This window comes from Myotis nattereri (assembly GCF_964212035.1).
Source record: "Myotis nattereri genome assembly, chromosome: 16".
Taxonomy (NCBI): domain Eukaryota; kingdom Metazoa; phylum Chordata; class Mammalia; order Chiroptera; family Vespertilionidae; genus Myotis; species Myotis nattereri.
In genome coordinates, this window is record NC_138091.1 from 36,479,560 (window position 1) to 36,501,518 (window position 21,959).

The window sequence follows — 21,959 nt, forward strand, 5'->3', positions numbered from 1 at the left end:
CTCTCCCCTCCCCTTGCTCCCAACACCCACCTCCCCTGCTGGCCCTAGGAGCATCCGCTGCCTCAGAAACATCATCCACTGGAACCTCATCTCGGCCTTCATCCTGCGCAATGCCACGTGGTTCGTGGTCCAGCTCACCATGAGCCCCGAAGTCCACCAGAGCAACATGGTATGTCCTGGAGGGGCAGGCCCGGGCTCAGAGGACGGGTCCGGGTGGGGCTGTCCTGGAGGGGGAGGGGCAGGGCCAGAGCCAGGCCTTGGGGCCCACAGAACAGAAGTGGCCCATCCTGCCCAGGGGAGGCCCCAGGCCCAGGGTGGGATGTGGGTGCTGCCCCCACCTGTCCCCCTCTACCCCCCCCAACCCACCCCGCTCACTGTCATATCTGGTGGGGGCGGGGTGGCAGGGCTGGTGCAGGTTGGTGACAGCTGCCTACAACTACTTCCATGTGACCAACTTCTTCTGGATGTTTGGGGAGGGCTGCTACCTGCACACGGCCATCGTGCTCACGTACTCCACGGACCGGCTGCGCAAGTGGATGTTCATCCTCATTGGCTGGGGTTAGCCCCCCCCCCCCCTCAATCCCAGGCTCCCCTCTCCTTACCCAGACCCAGGCCAGCTGGCTGCAGGGCCAGGTTAGGGTGACAGAATGTACACCACAGCCCTCTGCCCCTAGCTGGGGGAGGGGAGGGAGCATTTAAAGGAGGTATGTTGGAAGAGTGGGTCCCAGATCTACCCTGGGGACCCCTGCCTGCCTCCAGGCCCTGGGATGCGCTGGGATCCTCCAGGCCCCGCTGAGTGGCTCTGTGACTGCACTCTCTTCCCCAGGTGTGCCTTTCCCCATCATCGTGGCCTGGGCCATTGGGAAGCTGTACTACGACAATGAGAAGTAAGTCAGCTCCTTCCTTCACTGCCTCAGGGGCCCTCCGCCCCAGGTCCAAGCTCTCAGCCCAGCTCTGCCTGACACTCCTCCAGGGCCTTCAGCAGTCACCTTCCCTGTCAGGGCCACAGTTTCTTCATCTATAAAGAGAGGGAGCTAGGGGCTGGGCTCAATCCGAGGCTCCCTGGGTGCTCTGCCTGGGGGGGGGGGGGGGGGCGCGGGGGGCTGGACAGGCAGATCCAGGCAATTTGCTCTCTTGGGCTCTCCCAGTCAGAACCACAGGAGGGTTACCGGCTGCCTGTGGAGCCAGACTGTTCAGTGCCTGAATCGTGGCTCCATTACTAAGTACCTGTACAACCTGACTACAGCGTGCCTCAGCTTCCTTGTCTGTAAAATGGGCATCTTAATAATAGTGCCTCCCTCACAGGGTGTGGCGGGGATGACTTGAGTTAATATATAGTAAGCATTTAGGATTGTACTTGGCACATAGTATATGCCGTACAAATGTTTTCTATTAATCTTAAGACTTAATAGCAACTGATCCAGACAATCTCAGAGACCCTTTCCAGCTCTGAAGTCCTGAGGCGCCTTAGTGAATGGATACAGGTGTTCCCAGCTGCCCCTGACAACTAGGCTTCCACTCAGGGTTCTCAGCCTTGGCTCCCATTAGAGTCACCCAGGAAGCTTTAAAAAGTACCAGTGCCCACGCTTGACACCTCCAGGCTTGGATGTAATTGGTCCAGAGTGTGGCCTGGGCACCGGGATGTTTTTTAACTGCCCAGGTGATTCTACTGTGCACCTGAGATAAGAGAACCACTGAGATAGTGGTTTCAGGAACCCACTGACTGGGGTTCCAGGCGGCCTCCATCAGTGACAATTCTCCCCACCATCGTAGAGTAGGGAAGCCACCATAGCCTCACTGGGATGGACAAGGAGCCTAGAAAATTATGTTCATTACTTACCAGGGCGATCCTTCCTGACTCTGGGAGACGGGTAACTGACACACCACTGTGGGCCAGAGTCCCTGAGCAGGAGCATCGTAACCCCTGGGCGGTGGTCTGTGCCTGCAGGTGTGCAGGAGTGGGTGTGAGCACAGGGGAGAAGAGGAAGGACTTTTCCCCAAAGCTGCCCAGTAAGCATCCTAGAGGGAAAAGGATGCCTGAGCTGGAGAAGTTGGTCTGAGTGACTCTGGAGCCCCACCTTGTGGCAAGATGCTGCCACTGCAGCAGGAGGAATCCAGACTCGAGGCCACGGGCTGGAGTTGACTCCAGACAGCTCACGTTTGGTCTGCACCATGTTTTTTGAATTTGTCGTCAATCTTTAAAAAGTCAAGATTTTCCACCTAAAGATCTCAGTTCTGGTTTATGGAAGGATCGTGAGATCTAGGCACTGCGGGGCTGCATGCCCACAGGACAATCCTCTAGGCACGGAGGTGGGATTTTCTGTGCGCCTTGTCCCCCTCATGCCCCTGACCTTCCTAGAGCTTGCTGGAGGGAGCTCAGGGAAACGCAAAGCAAGTCTGCCTCCTGGGACAGTGGGATCTATGGAAGCTCTGCCTCGAGGCTGGTCGCACTGCAGACGGGGAGATTGCTAGCTGTTGGGGGCTTCTACGTGACAGGGGCAGGGCAAGGCACCACCAGGGGCTTGTGCCAGAGACACAGTGGGGACTGAAGGGGGCAGTGGTGTGTTGGGCCCAAGCCTGCTCCATTCAGACATCTTTTCCATGATCTCCCTCCACACGGCCTGCTTCCAGCTTTACATCCAATAATAGAGGATGCCGACCATGCTGCAGATGGGATAACTGAGCACCGTGGTGGGATCAAGTGGCTTGACCTTTGGCCAGGGTTGGAATTTCGGCACCCAGAGCCTGGTTTCCAGCCCCAGTCCTGCCCTGGCCTAGCAATGCCCCTCCCCTATGCCACTGAACTGGACCCGGATGGCCCCCTCCTCTCACCTCCTATCTGTGGCCTTCTAGGTGCTGGTTTGGCAAAAGGCCTGGGGTTTACACCGACTACATCTACCAGGGCCCCATGATCTTGGTCCTGCTGGTAAGAACCTGGGTGGGGGGCAGTCGGGAGGGGCCATCAGAGCCGACTGTGGACCCCAAGGATCCCTCTGCCTAGAATGTTCGAGTGCTGGTGAAGGTGGCGGGAGAGTAGCAGGGGGGACCAGGACCAGACCTGAGATGGCTAAGTCCCTAACATCTTGCACACACACATGCCTACACCATCCCACTGTGTGCTCGCTTGCAGATCAATTTTATCTTCCTTTTCAACATCGTCCGCATCCTCATGACCAAACTTCGGGCGTCCACCACGTCGGAGACCATTCAGTACAGGTAAGTGGTCCTGTGTCCCCCACCCCTGGGGGCTCCAGAGATCCCCGTCCTTACCCAGGGTCTTCCCCCAGGCCTGGCAGTCCCTCCTGAAACCCCAGCCCCCCATCTCAGACACTGGGGACTGACTCCCGCCCCAGCCCCCTCTGGGGTGGGCTGTGACTCTGGCTTCCCCGCCCTCCACCAGGAAGGCTGTGAAGGCCACTCTGGTACTGCTCCCCCTCCTGGGCATCACCTACATGCTGTTCTTTGTCAACCCCGGGGAGGACGAGGTCTCCCGGGTCGTCTTCATCTACTTCAACTCCTTCCTGGAGTCCTTCCAGGTACCAACACCTTCCCCTCTGGTCCTGCCCCCCACCCTCCACCCCACACCTCCAGGGGTGGGCATTCTCCCAGATGGGGGCCTGGAGGGGCAGGACACGGGGGAGGGAACGGGCTGCCCGGAAACTGAGTGGGGCCACTGAGCCCAGCCCCTTGACCCGCCTTCTCCTCCACCCCAGGGTTTCTTCGTGTCTGTGTTCTACTGTTTCCTCAACAGCGAGGTAAGGACCCCCGGCTGGGGTTCAGAATGGCAGGAGGCCTGATGGGAGGAGAGATGGTCTGCAGCCTCCCTCTGCCCCCCACATGCTGGGCCTCCTCCCTGCCCCCAGGTTCCTTTAGGGATACCCTGGAGGGTCCGGGCCACCTGCCCACGCTGCTCCTGCCGTGGCAAGCCTACTCCTTTGCTCGCTTAGGCAGTTGACATTGGGAGTGGGGAAGAGCTGGGGACTCAGCCTTATCAAAGGGTCTGTGAAATGGGTTGTTGAAAGCCAGGAAGCTGAGCCCTAGGGCAGGGGATGCATGTGGATTGAGGGTAGGGGTCCTTCACGGCAAAGACACTGTGTGGGTTAGAAAAAGGCATTCCTTCCTCGGGACACCTGAGAAAACAGACCCAATGTTCTTGTGGCCCCCTGTGCACCTCACACCTGTGCACTGCTCACCTGCATAGCTGTTTGCCTGACAGCTGCTTGTGGCAGCCCTCAGGGAGGGAGGGCCCTCCTGTGACTGGGCTCGAATGTTATGGTCTGCTCTATGCCCACAGGTCCGCTCTGCCATCCGGAAGAGGTGGCACCGATGGCAGGACAAGCACTCGATCCGCGCCCGGGTGGCCCGCGCCATGTCCATCCCCACCTCCCCAACCCGTGTCAGCTTTCACAGCATCAAGCAGTCCACAGGGGTCTGAGCTGGAAGGCCGTGTCTGGAGGGGACCAGCTCCTTCCCCACCCCATACTGGCCCTGAGACCTGGGAGGCCCCTCCCTGACCCCCAGCTAAGCAGGAGTTCTGGCCTCTGAGAGCAGCCACAGTCTGGGCCATGGGGCAATTGGAAAATAAGCTATAGGACTCGGCTGGGCCCAGGGCCTCTGGCTCCCCCTGGCCCCCAGTCCTCCCTGGCGAGTGGAGTGAGAATGGGGAGCCAGGCCATCCAAAGCAGCACAGGGGTCCCTCCAAGAGGTGTCCTCCCAGAGCACAAGGTGGCCAATGCACTGTGGGGGTATTTGCTGCCCCAGGGGCATCATGGGAAACTCTTGAAACAGCATCCCAACCACAGAGATAATGCCTCCAGGCCTTAGCAATGCCTTCCAACAACGCTGGGAACCAAGGCTTGCTGTCAGAGCCCTGGAGACGTTAGAAATCGGTGGCATCATCAGACATCAGGCTACGTGACCAGAAATCCTCCCACGCCACCAGAACATCATCTGGCCCTGTGGCGCTGCCACCAGAAATGCCCTGCATTGCTGCACCCTTGGACTTTTACTGCCCTGCCGGCCACACAAGCTCCCTTTCTCTAACCTGCCCCAGGTGTCTCCACCTTTGTGAGAAGATGGGGGCTGGGGTGTGCCCCAGTCAAAGCCGGTCTCCCTGTGAAGGGGCGGAGAATGCAGAGGACCATCCAGCCTGCTGACTGAAGTGACCTGGCCTCTGGGCAGCCCCTCTGCTGGTCACAGAGAGCTTGTTGCCCCTGGATGTCCTCTGGGGCAGCACTGTTAGCTACGCAAAGATAGGAGAAAGGGCAGGACCCTCAGGCCCCAGTGCCTGGAGCAGCACAAGTGGCCCTTGGGTCAGCTGATCACATCCACCCAAGGCATAGACTGGCCCAGCCCTCACTGGACAGCCAGGGCTTTGGGGGTGCAGGGCTGGGAGATGGGGGTGGCTGATGTAAGTAATAATATTTATCTTTTCAACCAACATCTGTGAAGTTCTGCACTGTGCCGGAGCTGGGTGGAAAGGGTCTGCAGAGAAATGGAGGCCACTTTGAGGGTTCAGGGCCTCTGTGTGTCTGGTAAACACACACACCCATCAAGGATGGGGTGCTAGGTGAGCCCTGAGGGCTGGTTGAGGACTAGGTGGGTCCTGCTGGCCCAGGTGATAAGGACAGCTTTTGTCAGGGGGTGCGTGGTAGGGAGAGACAGGCTGTGGGTGAAAGATGCAGGTAAAGGACATCGTGGGCAGGGGCACAGCTTGAGCAAAGGCATGGCGATGGAGTGTCCCAGCCCCAGGGGAGAAGCTCAGGTGGAAACAGGGAGCAGGTGAGGGTGGGGGCCAGGAAAGGAAGGTGGCGGGAAGGGTAAGTGCACACAGGCCATCACCCCTCTGGGCAGCTGAAACTTAATCCTGCTGGACACTCGGGCAGCCGAGTGGGACACACGCCTCCACCATCCCATCGAGGATCGAGGGATGTTTATCTACCAGCTCCTTCAGTCAGGGGGTGAAGGCTGCTACCAGGGTCACTAATCCTCCTGCACTTCCCATGGCCACTTGGGCCACAAGGAGGCCCAGAGAGAGCGTCCAGTCACAGCCGGGTGCGGTGGAAGCCGGTGTGGGCGGTGTCCTGGGGGACAAAGGGGAGGGAGGGACAATGAAACTCCCAGCGGCACACACAGGGCCAGGGCAGCTGGGCCTTGCCGCGGGGTCTCTGACCACACTTGCACACAGGGCGCGTGGTGTCGGACACCAGCACTGGCTAGGATGATGGGTACCGAGCGCCCTGAAGCTCTCTGCAGGGAAGGGAGGTGCAGTGGGTGGGGGTCTGGCCCAGGGAGGAGCTGCGGGTGTCCCTGAAGGCCATGTGGGCACCCTGCTCTGCCAACTCCAGCTCTGTCCCCTTAAGTAGAGAGACGGGGAAGACATGGGGAGGGGACCAGGGGACACAGGTTAACAGCTTCCAGAGTAACTGGGGGGAGAAGCCCCAGAAAGAGTCCTGGCTGGCAGGAGGGACCGTAAGTGGCTGATGGGTCTCAAATGGCCACACAGAACCATCTTCCTCAACTCTGCGTTCTACCCCATGAAGGAGAAGTGAGAAAGGGAGGCTTTCCTGGGAAACGCGGGATGTGGGGGCGGGGCCTCCCACGGATGGGCTGGGGGACTATGAGGGGGTTGCATACATAAGGTTCCTTGAGGGGGCGACAGGGGCGGTGCCCCCTTTCCTGCTTGAGCCTCCTGGTGGCTTTAGTTGATGGGCTCCCTCTGAGCACCTACTGTGCACTCGGCCCTAGGCCCGGTGTGAGGGGCAGATGAGCAGCACCCCAATGCCAGCCACCAGCTGCTCAGCTCAGAGCTCAGCACCTGGAAGGCCGTGGGAGCCACCTCCAAGGCTGCCGTCATCAGAGGAGCTACAGGTGTCCCTGCACAGGCAGGGGCTGGTCCAGAGGAGCCTTGGGACCCCTCCCATCCAGAGACTGTAAGGGCAGAGGGGCTGCTTCAAGCACAGCTGGGAACATCTGGGCCCCGAAGAACTGCAGCTCCTATGCCAGGGCAGGTGCCCAGAGTGTAACCCTCCACGGCCCGTGTGTGCTCTGGGCTCTGGGACCAGGGTGAAGGCAGGCCCCAAACAGGATTTCTGAAGGTCATTCTGCCCTGAGGTTTGGCCTGTGGGTGGAGTGGGAAGAGAGGTCCCTTGGGGGTGGGGGTGGTTCTATGGGCCAACAGACACACAGGTCACTACACTTCAGGGAGGGGCTGGGCAGCTGCAGGGTGGGGTCACTGTGGTACAGGCCCCTCTCTCAAGCCAAAGACCACAGTCCCCTAAAACTGCCCTCCCTGAGTCCATTTCTCCTGGGGACCCTCCCTCCTAGGCGCAGATCAGCAGTGGAGGGAAACCACAGTGTGGGTTGATTTTCCATTTTGGGCTCTCCCTCCCTGCCTCCCTGAATGTGATAATAGGATCCTTCGGGGGTTGGGGGGATCCTCAGCTTCCCCTCAAGCCTCCTCAGTCCCCTGCTGCTGCTGGGTCAGACCCCTAGGACCAGGACTGGGGAGGGAGTCAGATCTGGGGAATATACTAATTAGGAAAGGAGGGAGGTTTTGGAATCCAGATAATAATTCTTTCATTGTGGGCATTTGTAGATCTCTTTGCATTCCACCGAATCCTTTAAAACATTTATCTAACCCTCAACTAGCCAATGGAGGTAGGAACTAGCCCATTTTACAGCTGAGGAAACTGAGGCTTGGAGACTCACCTGAGATCAACAGTCCTTTGGCTCCAAGTCCAGGGCTCTTTTTACCCCCTCAGTTGACTAAAGTCACTAGGCTTGAATTTGGGGAGACCAGGACTGATAAAGCAGCTGCGGGGAGCGGGGGGGTAGCAAGGAGGCCTCAGTGTTTCAGACGGTCCGATTGAGGATGTGTCCCAGGGGAAAATGGGACCAGCCCAGAGATGGCCCAACCAGCGTCCAGCTGCTGAGTCCAGCTGGGTGAGAGCTATGAGGATTGTGTATGTCCTGCCTCCCAGCCTTCCTTCCCTATCTCCCCAACACCCTCCACCCCTCCACTTCTTAACTGTAAATAGTGCAGCCCAGGCCACCAGAAGCCTCTGGAGTCTCTGCATCCACCCAGATGCTGCCCAGCCCTGCGAGGGTGCCACTGGCCTCAGGATCATCTCATCCAGCCCTGACTTCAAACGCAACAGCCCACCCTTGGTCCAAATGAAGGGGGTGCTTTCTGCATTTCACCACCAACGACACTGTCATTCATCGAGTGCTCACCGGGCACCAAGCGCCGCTGAGCCCCTCACTTGTTGACCTCATCTACTCTTCACACCACCCTTTGAGGCAGGTGCTATTATCCCCACTTAACAGATGGGGAAAGTGAGGCCCAGAGAGGTTAAGAGAGCTGCCCAAGAGCACCCAGCAGTGGCATGGCTGGATGTGAACCCCAGCTGGCCTCCCTTAACCTACACTGTGTCCAACCCCTATGCAGCAGTTCTTTGTAGGGCACCCCTCCCTGGCCTGCTGCCCCCTCCAATGCCCTCCCTCGGGAAATTCTTTGGTTTTCCCAGTTTGTGGACAAACAGATACGAAGCTGGATGTAGGAGTTGGTGTCCGCAAAGCATGAGCCTCGGGTGGATCCCAGTCCAGCCTCCAGAGCGACCACCGGCTGCCCGCCTCCCAGCGTCCCCAGTCCTCCTCCATCTCTAAGCATTGTCTCCTAGTCCCTACCCTCTGCATCCCACCAAGCCCTGCAGCTTGCGGGCAAGAGATGCCTGGGCCGTGCATTATCTTTCAAAGCTCTCAGTACACTGGAAACACCACCGAGATCACCATTTGGAGATGACTCTAGAGACCTCCAGAACTGCAACAAGCCTGTCTTGCGCCCAGTGCCCCTGAAGGGGGCTGCAGCCGGCCTCATTTTGTTCTTTTTTTAATTGTGGCAAAATACACATAACACAGAACTTGCCATCTCGACCGTGTCCTAATGCACAGTTCAGTGCCACTAGTGCACTCACTACCACCCACTTCCAGAGCCTGTTTGTCTCCTCATGGAAACACCATACCTTAAGCACTCACTCCCATTCCTCATCCCCCCAGCCTCTGGCCACCACAAACCTGCTTTCTGTCCCTGCAGATTTGCCTGTTTTCGATATTTCATAAAAGTGGAATCATACAATACTTGTCCTTTCGTGACTGGCTTCTTTCACTTAGCGCAGTGCTGTCAAGGTGCATCCACATTGTGGGAGCCTGAATCAGAGCTTCACTCCTTTGAACGCCCGCTTTCCATTCTCTTGGGTATATATGCCCAGGAGCGCAACTCCTGGGTCAAATGTAACTCTGTTCAGCTTCCCGAGGAACCACCAAACTTCTCCACTAGGGCTACACCATTTTACATTCCCAACAGCAACGTATGAGGACTCCAGTTTCTCCACGTTTCTGTCAAAACTTGTTATGATCCAAGTGTTTGATAACAGCCACCCCAATGGGTGTGCTGGTCCTTGGTTTTTCAAGATTTGAGACACCCTGAGTGGACAGTGGGGGACCCAGTGAGGAAATAGACTGAGCATCAGTAACTGGGGGGTGGGAGGGAGCAGAGTTTTATTATCACAGAGCTCAGTAAGGGGCTGGCTAGCCTGCTGTGCCCAGCACCTGGGTGCTCGGATGCAGAGGCGCACCCAGTCTAGACACCTCTACACTCCGAAAGAACGGCTCAGCCAAGTGCCCCTTCTCTAACTGCCCCGACCAAAGCACCAGTCCTCCCTTTGCAAGGGGAGCCCAGCAGCGGGGCAGCCGGCACCTCCTCCATGTTTTTCCAGCTCCATCCAGACTACACTCACAGTCGGTTGCTTCTACTCCCTAATGCATTTCTGACAGTTAACTTGTCGTTGTAATTACTGGTTTGTAATCTAATTAAGTGTTATATTAATGGATGAATCAGAAGTACACAAACAACAAGCGACGTTGTTCCTTATGAAAACTCAGTTGAATGGTTTGAAAGACACCATCTGAGTTGGACAAAAAAATAGCTGTCAAGTGAGGTGTGGGTGAGACAGATATAAATAATTGGGTGGGAAGAGGTTGTCAAAGTCTATACAGTTCCACTTGTCAACCATTTTGCAAGGTCCTTTAAACTCCCCCTCCCCCTCAAAGAGTCCAAGGCTGGACGACGGAGACAGCGTCCCCTCAGTGTGGGTGTCACAAGAAAGGTGACACAGAATTAAATGGGTGGACACATAACTAAAGGAGAGGTCTTGAGGAAGGTCAGGGACTGTATGCTGATTCCTTGGAAGTTAAAATAAAATGTGTTTTATGCATTGAATTGTGTTCCCAAAAATGACATGTTGGAGTCCTAGCACCAGTATCTGTAAATGTGACCTTATTTAGAAATAGGGTCTTTGCAGACGTAATCAAGTTATGGTAAGGTCATTGGCTGGGTCCTAATCCAATATGACTGATGTCCTTATAAGACAAGAGACAGCGACAGAGGGAGAAGGCCATGTGCAACACAGGCAGAGATTGGGGTGATGTAGCTACAAGCCAAGGAACACCAAGGATTGCCAGCCGCCCCCAAAATCAGGAGGAGAGAGGAAGGATTCTACCCAGAGTCTCAAAGGGAGCATGGCCCTGCTGACACCTCGATTGTGGACTTTTCTTAGTGTGCTCGGGCTACTATAACTAATACCATAGACAGGGTGGCTTAAACAACAAGCACTTATTTCTCTCAGTTCTGGAAGTCCAAGATCAAGGTGCCAACAGATTCAGTTCCTGGTGCAAGCTCACTCCCTGGTTTGCAAACGGCCACCTTTCTGCTATGTCCTCACAGGATGGAGAGAGCATCTCTCTCCTGTCTCTTCTTATAGGGGCACCAATCGCATTCATGACACAATTACCTCCCAAAGGCCTCACCTCCAAGCACCATCACACTGGGAATTAGAGGTTCAACATAGGAACTGGGGCGGGAGTGGGGAGGGCACACACAAACACTTAGTCCATAGCAGACTTCTAGCCTCCAGACTGTGGGAGAATAAACTCCTGTGTTAAGCCACCCAGTTTGTGATCATTAGTTGAGGCAACACGAGGAACCAACACAATGTGTAAAGTCTGTAGGTAACTTCATAAAGATTCCCTTCATGAATCCACTTTTTCCGTCACCCCACCTCCCACCCAGTCCCACTCAACGGGGATGAGCGGCTGACCACAAGGTCTGAGCACACCACACAGGCCAGGGGGTTAGCTGGGGGTCATACCACAGCCTGGGTATGAATCTCGTCTCTACCACTGATGAGGCGCCTCGGGAAAGTCTTCTCGCTGCCCTGTGCCTCAGTCCCTTCTGCTGTAAAACAGGGTCGCTCACTTGTGCATCCCACGCATATTTCCCTGCCATCACTGTCTATACCAGAATCCAGGAGCAGCGGCCGAGAACAGACAAGGTTCCTGTCCTCACAGATCTCAACCGGTAGGAGACGGAAAATAAACAAGGAAACCCAAAAACAAGCAAAAACCTAGGACTGTGATATGTGCTTTGAAGACAGTACATCCTGAGTTGTGATCATGACATGCTAAGAAGCGGGGCTATTTTGGTGGAGATGTCACTGGGGTTCGGGCCTGAAGGACACACACAAGCAGCAGGTGAGGCTTTGGGGCAGAGAGCAGAGCTGCAGGGCCAGAAGCCCTGGGGCGTTCAGGGAGCCTCAGGTTCCCCACCCACAACACGGGGGTGTTCAGGTGAGTGTTAAGCTAACGTAACAGAGACCACAATAAGGCAATGGCTTCAGGAAGATAATGGATCACCGTCCACAATGAGCACTCCGTGCCACTGCTCCATGCGGACATCCTGGACCCAGTTCCTTCCACCCCCTCCCTTAGGACAATGTCCTCTTCTCCACAGTCAATGACCCACACGTGTCCATGACTGCCCTGAGAGAGAGGGAAAGAGATGGACAAGGAGCCCACGGAGCCCCTCTGAAGGGCTCACATTATTTCTGCTGAATTCCATTGGCAAGAAATGGCCATTCCTAAGTCCAAGGGAGGCTGGCAAAAAAGTTCTGGTCACTTCGCGGTAGAAAGGATCTGAAGGCCAGCTCAGCCTCTAGGAATACCTCCTTGCAGGCACACAATGAGGACGGGTCAAGTATCTGGCACTTTGTGGGAGCTCAACAAAAGTCCACAATATGGTGGAGCTCGGGGTCTCAGGAACTCTCTGACCCAATGTCCTCATTTCTTTGCAGCTGAAGAAACAGGGGCAGAGAGAGGAACCTGCCGGGGTCACCCAGCGGGTAAGGGGCCGACGCTGGTCCCGAATCCTGTCTGGGATCCTCAACCCCATCCTCCCACATGTGATTTCATATTACCTGGCTCAGCCCCACCTGGGGTTGGGCAGAAAGCAGGGACCCAATGACCCCTCTACACAGAGGCGGTGTTGGGGGACAGGACCTGAGAGGGACCCTGTTTTCTGCAGCAGTGTCCTAGGTCCCAGGGGCACAGCTTTATGACTGGGTAGGTGTGGCCCTGGTTTCTGGGATGGGAGGCCACACTGCTCTGTGACAGAGGGCCACACCCACCCCCGGGGAGAGGGAGCTGGGCTGTGAGCAGCTATCAGGTTGGGCTGGCTGAGGAGGATGGCGTGCCTGGGTTTCCTCCTCCTCCTCCTCCTCCTCCTTCTCGCCAGCGCAGTGGCCCAGGGGGAGTATGGCGTGGTCCACGTGGTGTCACAGAACTGGAGCAAGGACTACTGCGTGCTGTTCAACTCGGATTATGTCACCCTGCCCCGGGACCTGCGCCACGCCCCACTCCTGCCCCTGTATGATGGCACCTCGGCACCCTGGTGCCCTGGCGAGGACTTCTCCCATCAAGCCCAGCCCAGCTCCCCCAGCCAGCGGCCCCTCCACCGGACCACCGCCATGGTCATGCGGGGCAACTGCAGTTTCTACGCTAAGGGCTGGCTCGCTCAGGGCCGAGGCGCCCATGGGCTGCTCATCGTGAGCCGGGCCAGGGGCCAACAGTGCGCAGACACCACCCTGGCGTCCCAGGACCCCCACAAGCCCCTGCCAGACCTCACCATCCCGGTGGCCTTGCTCCGATACTCTGATATGCTGGACATCCTCGGCCACACCCACGGGGGCGCCATGGCCCGAGTGGCCTTGTACGCGCCTCCAGAGCCCATCCTCGACTACAACATAGTGGTCATCTTCATCCTGGCCTTGGGCACCGTGGCCATGGGTGGCTACTGGGCTGGCCTGACCGAGGCCGATCGGCTGCAGCGGCGCCGGGCCCGAGGAGGAGGGGGGCCCGAGGGTCACAATCAGCAGGAAGCAGGGGCAGCCCAGGGGAGGCAAGAGGAAGACGATGAGGACACACCCGTGGACTTCACGCTGGCCATGACGGGAGCAGTGGTCGCCATGTCCTGCTCCATCATGCTGCTCCTCTACTTCTTCTATGACTCCTTTGTCTATGTCACAATTGCCATCTTCGGCCTGGGCGCGGGCACCGGCCTCTACGGCTGCATGGCCCCCCTGCTGCACTACCTGCCCCTGCAACAATACCAGTGGCCCCTGCCTGGCCGCCGGGCCTGTCTGCGGCTGCCCCTACTGCTGCTGGCCGGCCTATGCGCGGTGGTGACCGGCCTCTGGGTGGCCTACCGCAACGAGGACCGCTGGGCTTGGCTCCTGCAGGATGCGCTGGGCATAGCCTACTGCCTTTTTGTCCTGCAGCGCGTGCGGCTGCCCAAACTCAAGAACTGCACCTTCTTCCTGCTGGCCCTGCTGGCCTTCGATGTCTTCTTTGTCTTCATCACGCCCCTCTTCACCAGGACCGGCGAGAGCATCATGGTGGAGGTAGCCTCAGGCCCGGCAGATTCCTTGAGCCACGAGAGGCTGCCCATGGTGCTCAAAGTGCCCCAGCTGAGCTTCTCGGCCTTGACTCTGTGTGACCAGCACTTTACCATCCTCGGCTTCGGCGACATCGTGGTCCCAGGCTTCTTGGTTGCCTATTGCCATCGCTTTGATGTGCAAATGCGCTCACGCCAGGTCTACTTCATGGCCTGCACCGTGGCTTACGCCGTGGGTCTGCTGGTCACGTTTGCTGCCATGGTCCTCACGCAGATGGGCCAGCCTGCCCTGCTCTACTTGGTGTCCAGCACCCTGCTCACCAGCCTGGCCGTGGCCACCTGCCGCCAAGAGCTCACCCTCTTCTGGACTGGCCAGGGCAGAGCTAAGACACCCGCCCAGCCCGTGGCAGGGCTCTGTGGCACTAATCCAGGTGGCTCTAAGCAGAAGCAGGAGGACACAGCAAACGTCCACACAGCCAGGGAGCCTGAGGGGGCCACCAACCTTTTGGCAGGGGACTTAGATGGCAACCTCAGGGAGGACACAGCCAGGAATGTCACCACATCTGAGGACGGAGCCACCAGTCTGGTTGGCTACAGTGACAGCTCCGAGGGCTGGAGTGATGCCAACCTGGACTCTGATGAGCTGTCTCTTGCCTCCCCCAGGACCTCAGAGGAGCAGATGCCGCTGATGCCACTGATGCCATCACCCTCAGAGCTGGGCCATGCACACACCCACGCCTATGCCCAGGCCCAGGCTGCTGACCTGCCCTGGAGGAGGCTGCACAAAAGGAAGGGTTTTAAGGTAAAGAAGAGCATGTCGACCCAGGCTCCCTTGTGAACCAGGCCCTAAGACATATGCCTCCAAAAGGGTGGGCAGAATATCGCAAAGCAAAGACACACGTGGCAAAAAGAAATCGGGGCATTAAAGATTTTCCAGATCTACCCAGCAGAGCCTCTTTGTTTGTTAGGATGATGAGAAAGCAGCCATGGAATAAGTCCACGCAGGGCCCAGAGGGTCCTTAGAATAGGGCACCACCCTAAATCACGCAGAGGGGGAAACTGAGGCTCAAAGAGGGCACACGACTTACACAAAGTTACGCAGCTAGGTCAAGATATTCTCCTAGAGCTTGCCAGGCAGTGATTTCCTCTATCCCTTCCCCCCCAACACCCATCCCAAGTCAGAGCCGCAGCTCCTTAGCCTGGCAGGCCCCATCCTGTCCCTGCAGCCCATCCCAGCTTCATTGCCCATCTCTTCTGCATGCTCAAGTCCAACTGAACCATTACTACTCCTTGACTACACCGTGTCCTCTCCCTCTCTTTCTGCACGTGCGGTTCCCTTTGGCTGGGATGCCTTCCCATTCCAGACAGATTCCCCAAATCATCTCCCTGGCTCACTAAAACATTCCTCAGCGTCCTTCCAGCATCAGCTCACCTCCCTCCTTTCCAGTAAACGACCCTGCTCACTGCATCCTGGACAACAGCACCACACCCAGGTGTGTCTGCACATACACTGAGTGTGCACCTGCTGCGTGCATTACCCTGTGATGGGCACCCATGGAGGCTGCTGTCTAGCTGGGGGGTGGATAGGAAGTGGAAAACAGACAAGAAACAACCTGAGAATTGTCTTAAAGTGGAAGATAGAAGGGTTGGAGCTGGAGTGGAAGAATTAAGACCATGGCTCTATTTCCCATGCTTCCTTCATTGACTCTGGATAATCGACAAGTCTCTTAACCCTCTGGGTCTCAATAGTCTTATCTTCAAAACGGGACTTATAATGCCATGTCCACCTGAAGACAGGTGCATGGACAAGGGGATCTCTTGGGGCCACACACGTACACACTCACACTGCAGCATTTATATACGGGACACTCCCACAGTTTGTTAGGCCATATGGTGTCCAGATGTTGCTTCAGCAGAGTACACAAACTCTGGGTTGAGGGAAGGCTTCCTAGAGGAGGTTATTGCAGAGAATCATAGCCTGTGCGGAGTGTGGCACAATGGTTAGGGCTCGAAAGCCAGTTGCCCACCAGAAATTCCTGCTCTACTACTGACCTGTACTGTCATTGAGAAAATGGCTTAACCTCTCTGTGCCCCAGTTTCCTCATCTGTAAAATGGAATAATAATAGGACCCACCATAGGGTTTTCGTGAGGTTTGAATGTGTTGGTTTATGTAAGGTGATTGACAATATGCCTGCATGTAGGATGAGCTCTATGAATGTTAACTCTATTTATATTGTGTCCCTTCATGAAAGCCTTTCAGAATCAAATCCTACAAGGCCTTCGAGTTCTGGCCCCGCCTTCCTTCCCATTTCCCTCCATGCCCGGTATTCCTGACCCTACCATCACTCGGGAGTGGACAGCAGATCCCACCACACCTGTCTTCCCACACAGGGCCCTCCCACAAGCTGGCTCCTCTCCCTGGAGCTTTGCCCTCCTTCCTCCTCCCCCAGAATTGGGCCTGGCCAGCCCTTCCCCTCCAGTCCCAGCTCAAATGCTCCCTCCTGGGGGAGGCCTTCCATGATTATTCTTTCTAAACTAGCCCCCCAGCCTCAATCATGTTACTGTATACCCTGTTCGCCAGTTTTTTCATCTCCCCCAGTGGACTGTCAGCTTCATGAGGGCAGAGACCACTCTGTCTTGTTCAGATGAGTAATTCCAGGGCCTAGAACAAGGCCTGGCATTTAGTAGACACTCCATTTATGTTTGTTGGAGAAACGAATGAATGAATGGATGAATGAATGAATGAGGAATTAATCCATCTTGAACCATAGGGGAAGAGGGGACACTGCGAGGTAAGATGCCCAGGCCACCTTCCTGAGGTCCTGCAGGGCCTGGTGAGTGTGGAGATGCAACTCTAAGGGGACTGGGTAGGTACTGGGGGTGGGGAGTTATGGGCTGGAGGGGGTTCAACTAATGGGCATCTTTAAAAAAAAGCCCTACTTCCTGGTTCCCTTGGTACCTGAAGGCCTGGGCTAGACAAGGGCAGTATGAGGAACCAGGGCCAGGACCCTGACAAAGGTGTTGACAGTCCCTCCTACTGGAGCCAGGGGCCATCTGGCCTAGACAGAGGGGCCTCCCCAGGCCCTGGCTCGTCCCCAGGCCAGGCAGCCTCCCTACTGCTGATTTGCGTCACTGGGCCTGCCAGGGATGGGCTACATCCTCCTCCCCCCACCCCCACCCCCTGCCAGGCCCAAGGAGGCAGGCCGGACAGAGCCAAGCTTCTCTGTACCCCCCTACTCCCAGCCTGGGGGACAAGGGAGCTCCTCTCTCCCAGAAACCTGCCGTCAGGGTGGCTCTGAGGATGCTGGACTTGAGCTCCCTGCAGTGGGGCGGATGCCTGGCACCAAAGAGAGGATTCTCTGGGGGAAGCTCCGGCCCCGTCCACATCTGAACACCACAGGCTAAGAAAAGGGCGAGTATGACTCTGTCCTTATTGCTTTACCCAACAGAAGCTAACACTCAAGAACATTTCCTCTACAAAACGGGGAGAATAACCTCAGGGGCTGAGCCTGGGCTCCAAAATGCACATAGTTCTGCTGCTGCTGCTGCTGCTCTGTGATGACCCAGGGTCCCCTGCCCAAGAGCCACGCTCCTCTGAGCTTCGGGCTCAGCCTCCCTTTGCCAGTCCCCTTCCCAGGGACTGGACCAAACCCAGTTGGTGTCCAGTCAGAGGTGTCCAGACTGGCAGCCCCCACCTGAATGCCAGAGGACCAAAGGTACTGCACATGAGTATGTACACCCATGTATACGCATGTAGACACATGCCCACATCCATACTGTATCCTCAGGCATGCATACACATGTGCACCTTCACACCCTACACACACACACGTACACACGTGCACCCGAGCATATAGATACTGAACACTCCCATATAGCTGTGCACACCCTACTACACACATGCACACACACACACATACACCTGGGCTCTGACATATTCCGCTATTCTCTTCAGATCCTGCCTTCCCCTCCAGGCTATCCTGGGCCTGTGGGAGTGGGGGTGCTGATGCCTGGACTTCCTACCCCAGAGGGCAGGGTGGCCCTTTTCTGGAGAGGAGGACACTGAGACACAACATTCAGACCCTCTTTGAGGAGGATGGCTGGCCAGCAGCCTCCTGCAGGGGCTGTCTCAGCTTTCCAGCCCAAGTTGCTCTTCAGGGAGATGGGGACATGGAGAGCCAGCTAATGATGAAGCAAGACAGCAGCACCAGGAGCTGCCATCCGCCCAAAGCTCCTCCTCTCACAGGCAGGCATTGCGGAGTGATGCCAGGTTGCTGGGCTGGCAGAGACGGTGGCAGGCCTGCATCCCGGTCTGATGGCTCCCCCTGCACTCACCTGCTTCCTCCTTCTCCTTCTCTCCTTTTGCATTCTGAACTCATCTCACTATCTGCTCCCTGAAGAGCCCAACCTGTGACAGGTGAAACCTAAGATGGGCCAGGGGAGGAATAGTCTCCCAAGGCCATCCTAGGGGTCCAGGTGGCCAGTCCCAGCCCTGAGGCTGTCTTTGCTCAGGCTGCCCAGTAATGATCTCTGTGGTTTTGTTTAATCTCAGCAAGAACCCCATGAACAGAATAGGCACAGGCTTGGTTTTTCAGTCAATGAAGCGCTTGGTAGTCTGGACTCCCTGGACAGTGAGAACCAGCAAGGACCCATGAGCTGTTCTAATCCACAAAAGAGGAAAGGAACGCCCAGGGAGCATCAGGACTTGCCCAACATCACACAGCAATGACACAGCAGAAACAGAACAACACTCTTCTTCTGCCTCCCAGCCCAGCAGCTGGGTCAGCTCCTATCAACAACCCCCTCCCCTCCACACAGCCTGGGCTGCAAAACTTGTCTCCCCGGGAAACTCTGCATCTACCCACTCCTTTGCCTGTGCCCCTCAGTAGGGACAGCCCTCCATTCTCGCTGAGTAGTTGTGTGTGATGTTTGATAAGGAAAGTTGGTGAGTCAGCATCAAGCATCTCCTCAGCTAGGCAAGGGGACACGGCTGGACTCCGAGACACTGAGACCTGGGTTCAATGCCCTGTGTTGACACTTTCCAACTCAGGCCACCCCACTGTGCCTCCATATCCTCGCTGGTAAAATGAGCTGCTAAGACCTCCCTGTGGGCTTGTGGTAGAGATCAAATGAGGTGAGGTGTGTGCATAAACAGCTAACATTTGCTGAGCACTAACAACAGTTAGTTATACATGTTATCTCATGAAGTGACACCCATAATGTGATAGCCCCCAAATGTTACCCTTCCCAAATCAGCTTCCAGTTCCTCGGGGCTGCGCTCCCAGAGGTGGATCCATCCTCTTCCCTTGGTCTTCCCCTCCCATGCCCACTGGGATGTGGTGTATAGGTGGGTGCCTGGTGGCTCATGGGGTCACCACCACCACAGAGTCGGGAAGAGGGGTCCCTCTGCGGTTTGACAAAAACAGGAAGGTTTTGTGCCTTTTTTCCCCTGGAATCTTCAAGTTTGACAGCTCCTATGCTGCCACCTGCTGGTAGGTACAATAAGAGCAGGCGAGCTCACACCCAGGAGCATTCCATTAGGGAACTTTGGAATAATTACAATGAGGGTGATATTTGAAGGCCCTTGGCCTCTCCCCCTGGCTGTCCCTGCCTCCGAGAAGCCCCCCAACTCCAACCAGGGGCAGGCGGGGGCAGGCAGGCTAGACCCCAGCAGTGCACGAATTCGCAGAGTTCAGAGGCCTCAGGGTTAACCCTTTAGATTCACAGTGGTTCTCAACCTTCCTAATGATACAGTTCCTCATGCTGTGGTGACCCCCAACCATAAAATTATTTTCGTTGCTACTTCATAACTGTAATTTTGTAATATCTGATATGCAGGATGTATTTTCATTGTTCGCGACCCACAGGTTGAGAACCGCTGCTTTAGAAGCTGGTTGTGAGAAGGTGGAGGTGTCCTGAGAGAATTTTGGTATTTTGTAAAATGCAGTAGCCCTAACAGGGCATCACTGAATGTCCTCAGTGGTGGAAGACAGTCCATGCCCTGACCTTATCCCATCCCAGAGAATCAGGCCACCAGGAGGAAGGGTTCGCAGATCCCCAGCACTTGGCCCGTTGCTCAGAGGTGGGTTTCCCATATCGTCCAACCACCCCGAGTCTTTGGCCATGTAGGCCCACAGATGCCCCTTCCCACACACAGCAGCCATTTTTCATTTTGTTTGTGAACAAATCCCTGCCCACCACTGGTTTCCTTTCCAGGGCAAAGTCTCGCCACTGCCTGCATTTATTTTCAGAAGTAAAGCTTCCTGTGACCTACTCTCTAGCCTCTAGGGCTCTTCCAGGCATGCAGGTCTGAGTCCAGGTTTCATGGCTCACTCCTGAGCCCACCTAGGATGATGGGACCCCGGGAAGGGGGGCGGGAGAGGGAAACAAGCTGCTACTGGGAGAACCTTGGACTGCGAGGAGCTGTTCTGGGAAATGCCTTTGAGCAGCTTCCCCCAGCTTCTTAAGGACTTGAATGGCAGAGAAGTTGGGGGGAGGGGTGGACAGTGTGTAAGGTCTGAGCCTCTGAAGAGCGTGTAGAACTCCCCGGAACTGAGAACAGAGACCGTGCAGGATTTTTCAGAATTGCAGACAGAGAGGGAAAGCAGCCTGCCTCAGGTCACACAGCAGGCCAGTGGCAAGGCCAAGGCAACCAAGAGCCTGGAAACTGACCCGAGAATCCTTCATAAACAAGAGCCCTTTCTAGAATGCAAACGCCTGCCTTTAATGGGATTGTTTCATGGGGTCCCAATTTCCCACCACATATTTGATCTTAAAGTAGAGGCTGCTGGGTCCAGAGAGAAAAGGACTTTTCTGGGTAAAGTCCTCCGCCTCTCAAAATCCATCCCATGCACAGTCTCGCCGCTGCCTGCAGTTTCTGACCCAGACAATGAACTGAACTCGGGCAAGAGAGGCAGCCCTCCCGAGAATGCTGGCCCATCGCAGCCCATGTTCTCTTCCGGGCCACCCTCCATGGGCTGCAGCTGCGACAGTGTGAGCCAGCGGTGGATCTGGTCTCGACCCACCTTGCTCAATCCTTGGAGCTAGTTTTGGTAAATTAAATAATGTCCCCTTAACAATATCCACATCCTAGTCCCTGGAACCTGCAAATGTTACCTCATATGGAAGGGGGCGGGGGCGGAAAAGGACTGTGAAGACGGGATGAAGGGAAAGATCTTGGGATGGGGAGATTGTCCTGTATTCTTCTAGTAAGTTCTAAATGTGATCACAAGGGTCCTCTAAGAGGGAGGCAGAAAGGAAGTGGGGAAGGCAATGTGATTACGGAAGCAGAGATTGGAGTGGCCACACGCCAAGGACTGCTAGCAGCTACCCGAAGCTGGAAGAGGCAGAGAATGGATTCTCCTCTAGAGCCTCGGAAAGAGCACTGGCCTGCTGGCCCCTTGATTTCAGCTCAGAGATGCTGATTTCAGACTTCTGGCGTATAAGCTCAGAGAGAATCAATGTCTATTGTTTTAAGTCACCCAGTTTGTGGTCATTTGAATATAGAAGCTAAAAGAGGAAACTAAAACACAGATTAACAGACATCCCTTGGTATAGACTGCCTGCGTGCCCAGCACTATGGATGGGAATTAAACACCTCGCATCAGAGCAGATGAGACAGACACAGCAAAACAGTGAAACTCCAGCCTGCCTGTGAGTTCCTTCCTGCTGGGCAGAGCCAGTATTAGTCCAAGCAGATAGAACTACATAAATTTAATACTGTCTTAGTATATGTTTGGTCTGTTTTCTTCAGCACTGTGAAAAATGTATTTGGCTGGAAACTACATGTTTTAGAAGATTTCTGTAAGATCTAATAATTTTACTTCTTGGAAACTAAGGATATGAAAAATCTTTAAAGGTGGTAATTTATTTTGCTAAATTACTTTCCAAGTCATGTTTGTGTCCATTTATCCTCTGTGTATGCTGTGAAATATGAAAGCAACCATTTTACCACACCGTCACCAGCATCTCTGCCAATTTGATAAGATAAAAAGCAGCATCTCTTTCAATCTGCATGTTTCTGATTAATAATGAGGTTGAAATTTTATTTCCACACATTGGTTTATTAATGGAATAGTCTTCATTTCAGGACTTAGCACAATATCCAACCAGTTACCATTTCCTGTCAATTCTACACCAGAAAAATCTCTGGGGTCCACTGCATCCTTCCCA

At 55.5% G+C, this 21,959-nt stretch overlaps 2 protein-coding genes across 2 annotated transcripts in view; both read left to right on the plus strand.

Moving 5' to 3' along the window:
• The window catches only part of CRHR1 (corticotropin releasing hormone receptor 1), a 38,233-nt gene extending 32,795 nt beyond the window's left edge, over positions 1-5,438 (plus strand). The window contains exons 6-13 of the mRNA XM_081109993.1: positions 49-169; positions 405-558; positions 827-887; positions 2,854-2,926; positions 3,131-3,216; positions 3,401-3,536; positions 3,714-3,755; positions 4,295-5,438. Coding sequence (XP_080966119.1) covers positions 49-169; positions 405-558; positions 827-887; positions 2,854-2,926; positions 3,131-3,216; positions 3,401-3,536; positions 3,714-3,755; positions 4,295-4,435 — 814 coding nt within the window. The 3' untranslated portion in view covers positions 4,436-5,438. The remainder of the gene's footprint in view (positions 1-48; positions 170-404; positions 559-826; positions 888-2,853; positions 2,927-3,130; positions 3,217-3,400; positions 3,537-3,713; positions 3,756-4,294) is intronic.
• A 7,140-nt stretch (positions 5,439-12,578) lies between these two features.
• Positions 12,579-14,624, plus strand: SPPL2C (signal peptide peptidase like 2C; the record flags this gene model as incomplete). Its single annotated transcript, XM_081110229.1, has 1 exon — positions 12,579-14,624. The coding sequence occupies one exon, from the start codon at positions 12,579-12,581 to the stop codon at positions 14,622-14,624; it is 2,046 nt and encodes a 681-aa protein (XP_080966355.1).
• Positions 14,625-21,959: the final 7,335 nt, after the last annotated feature.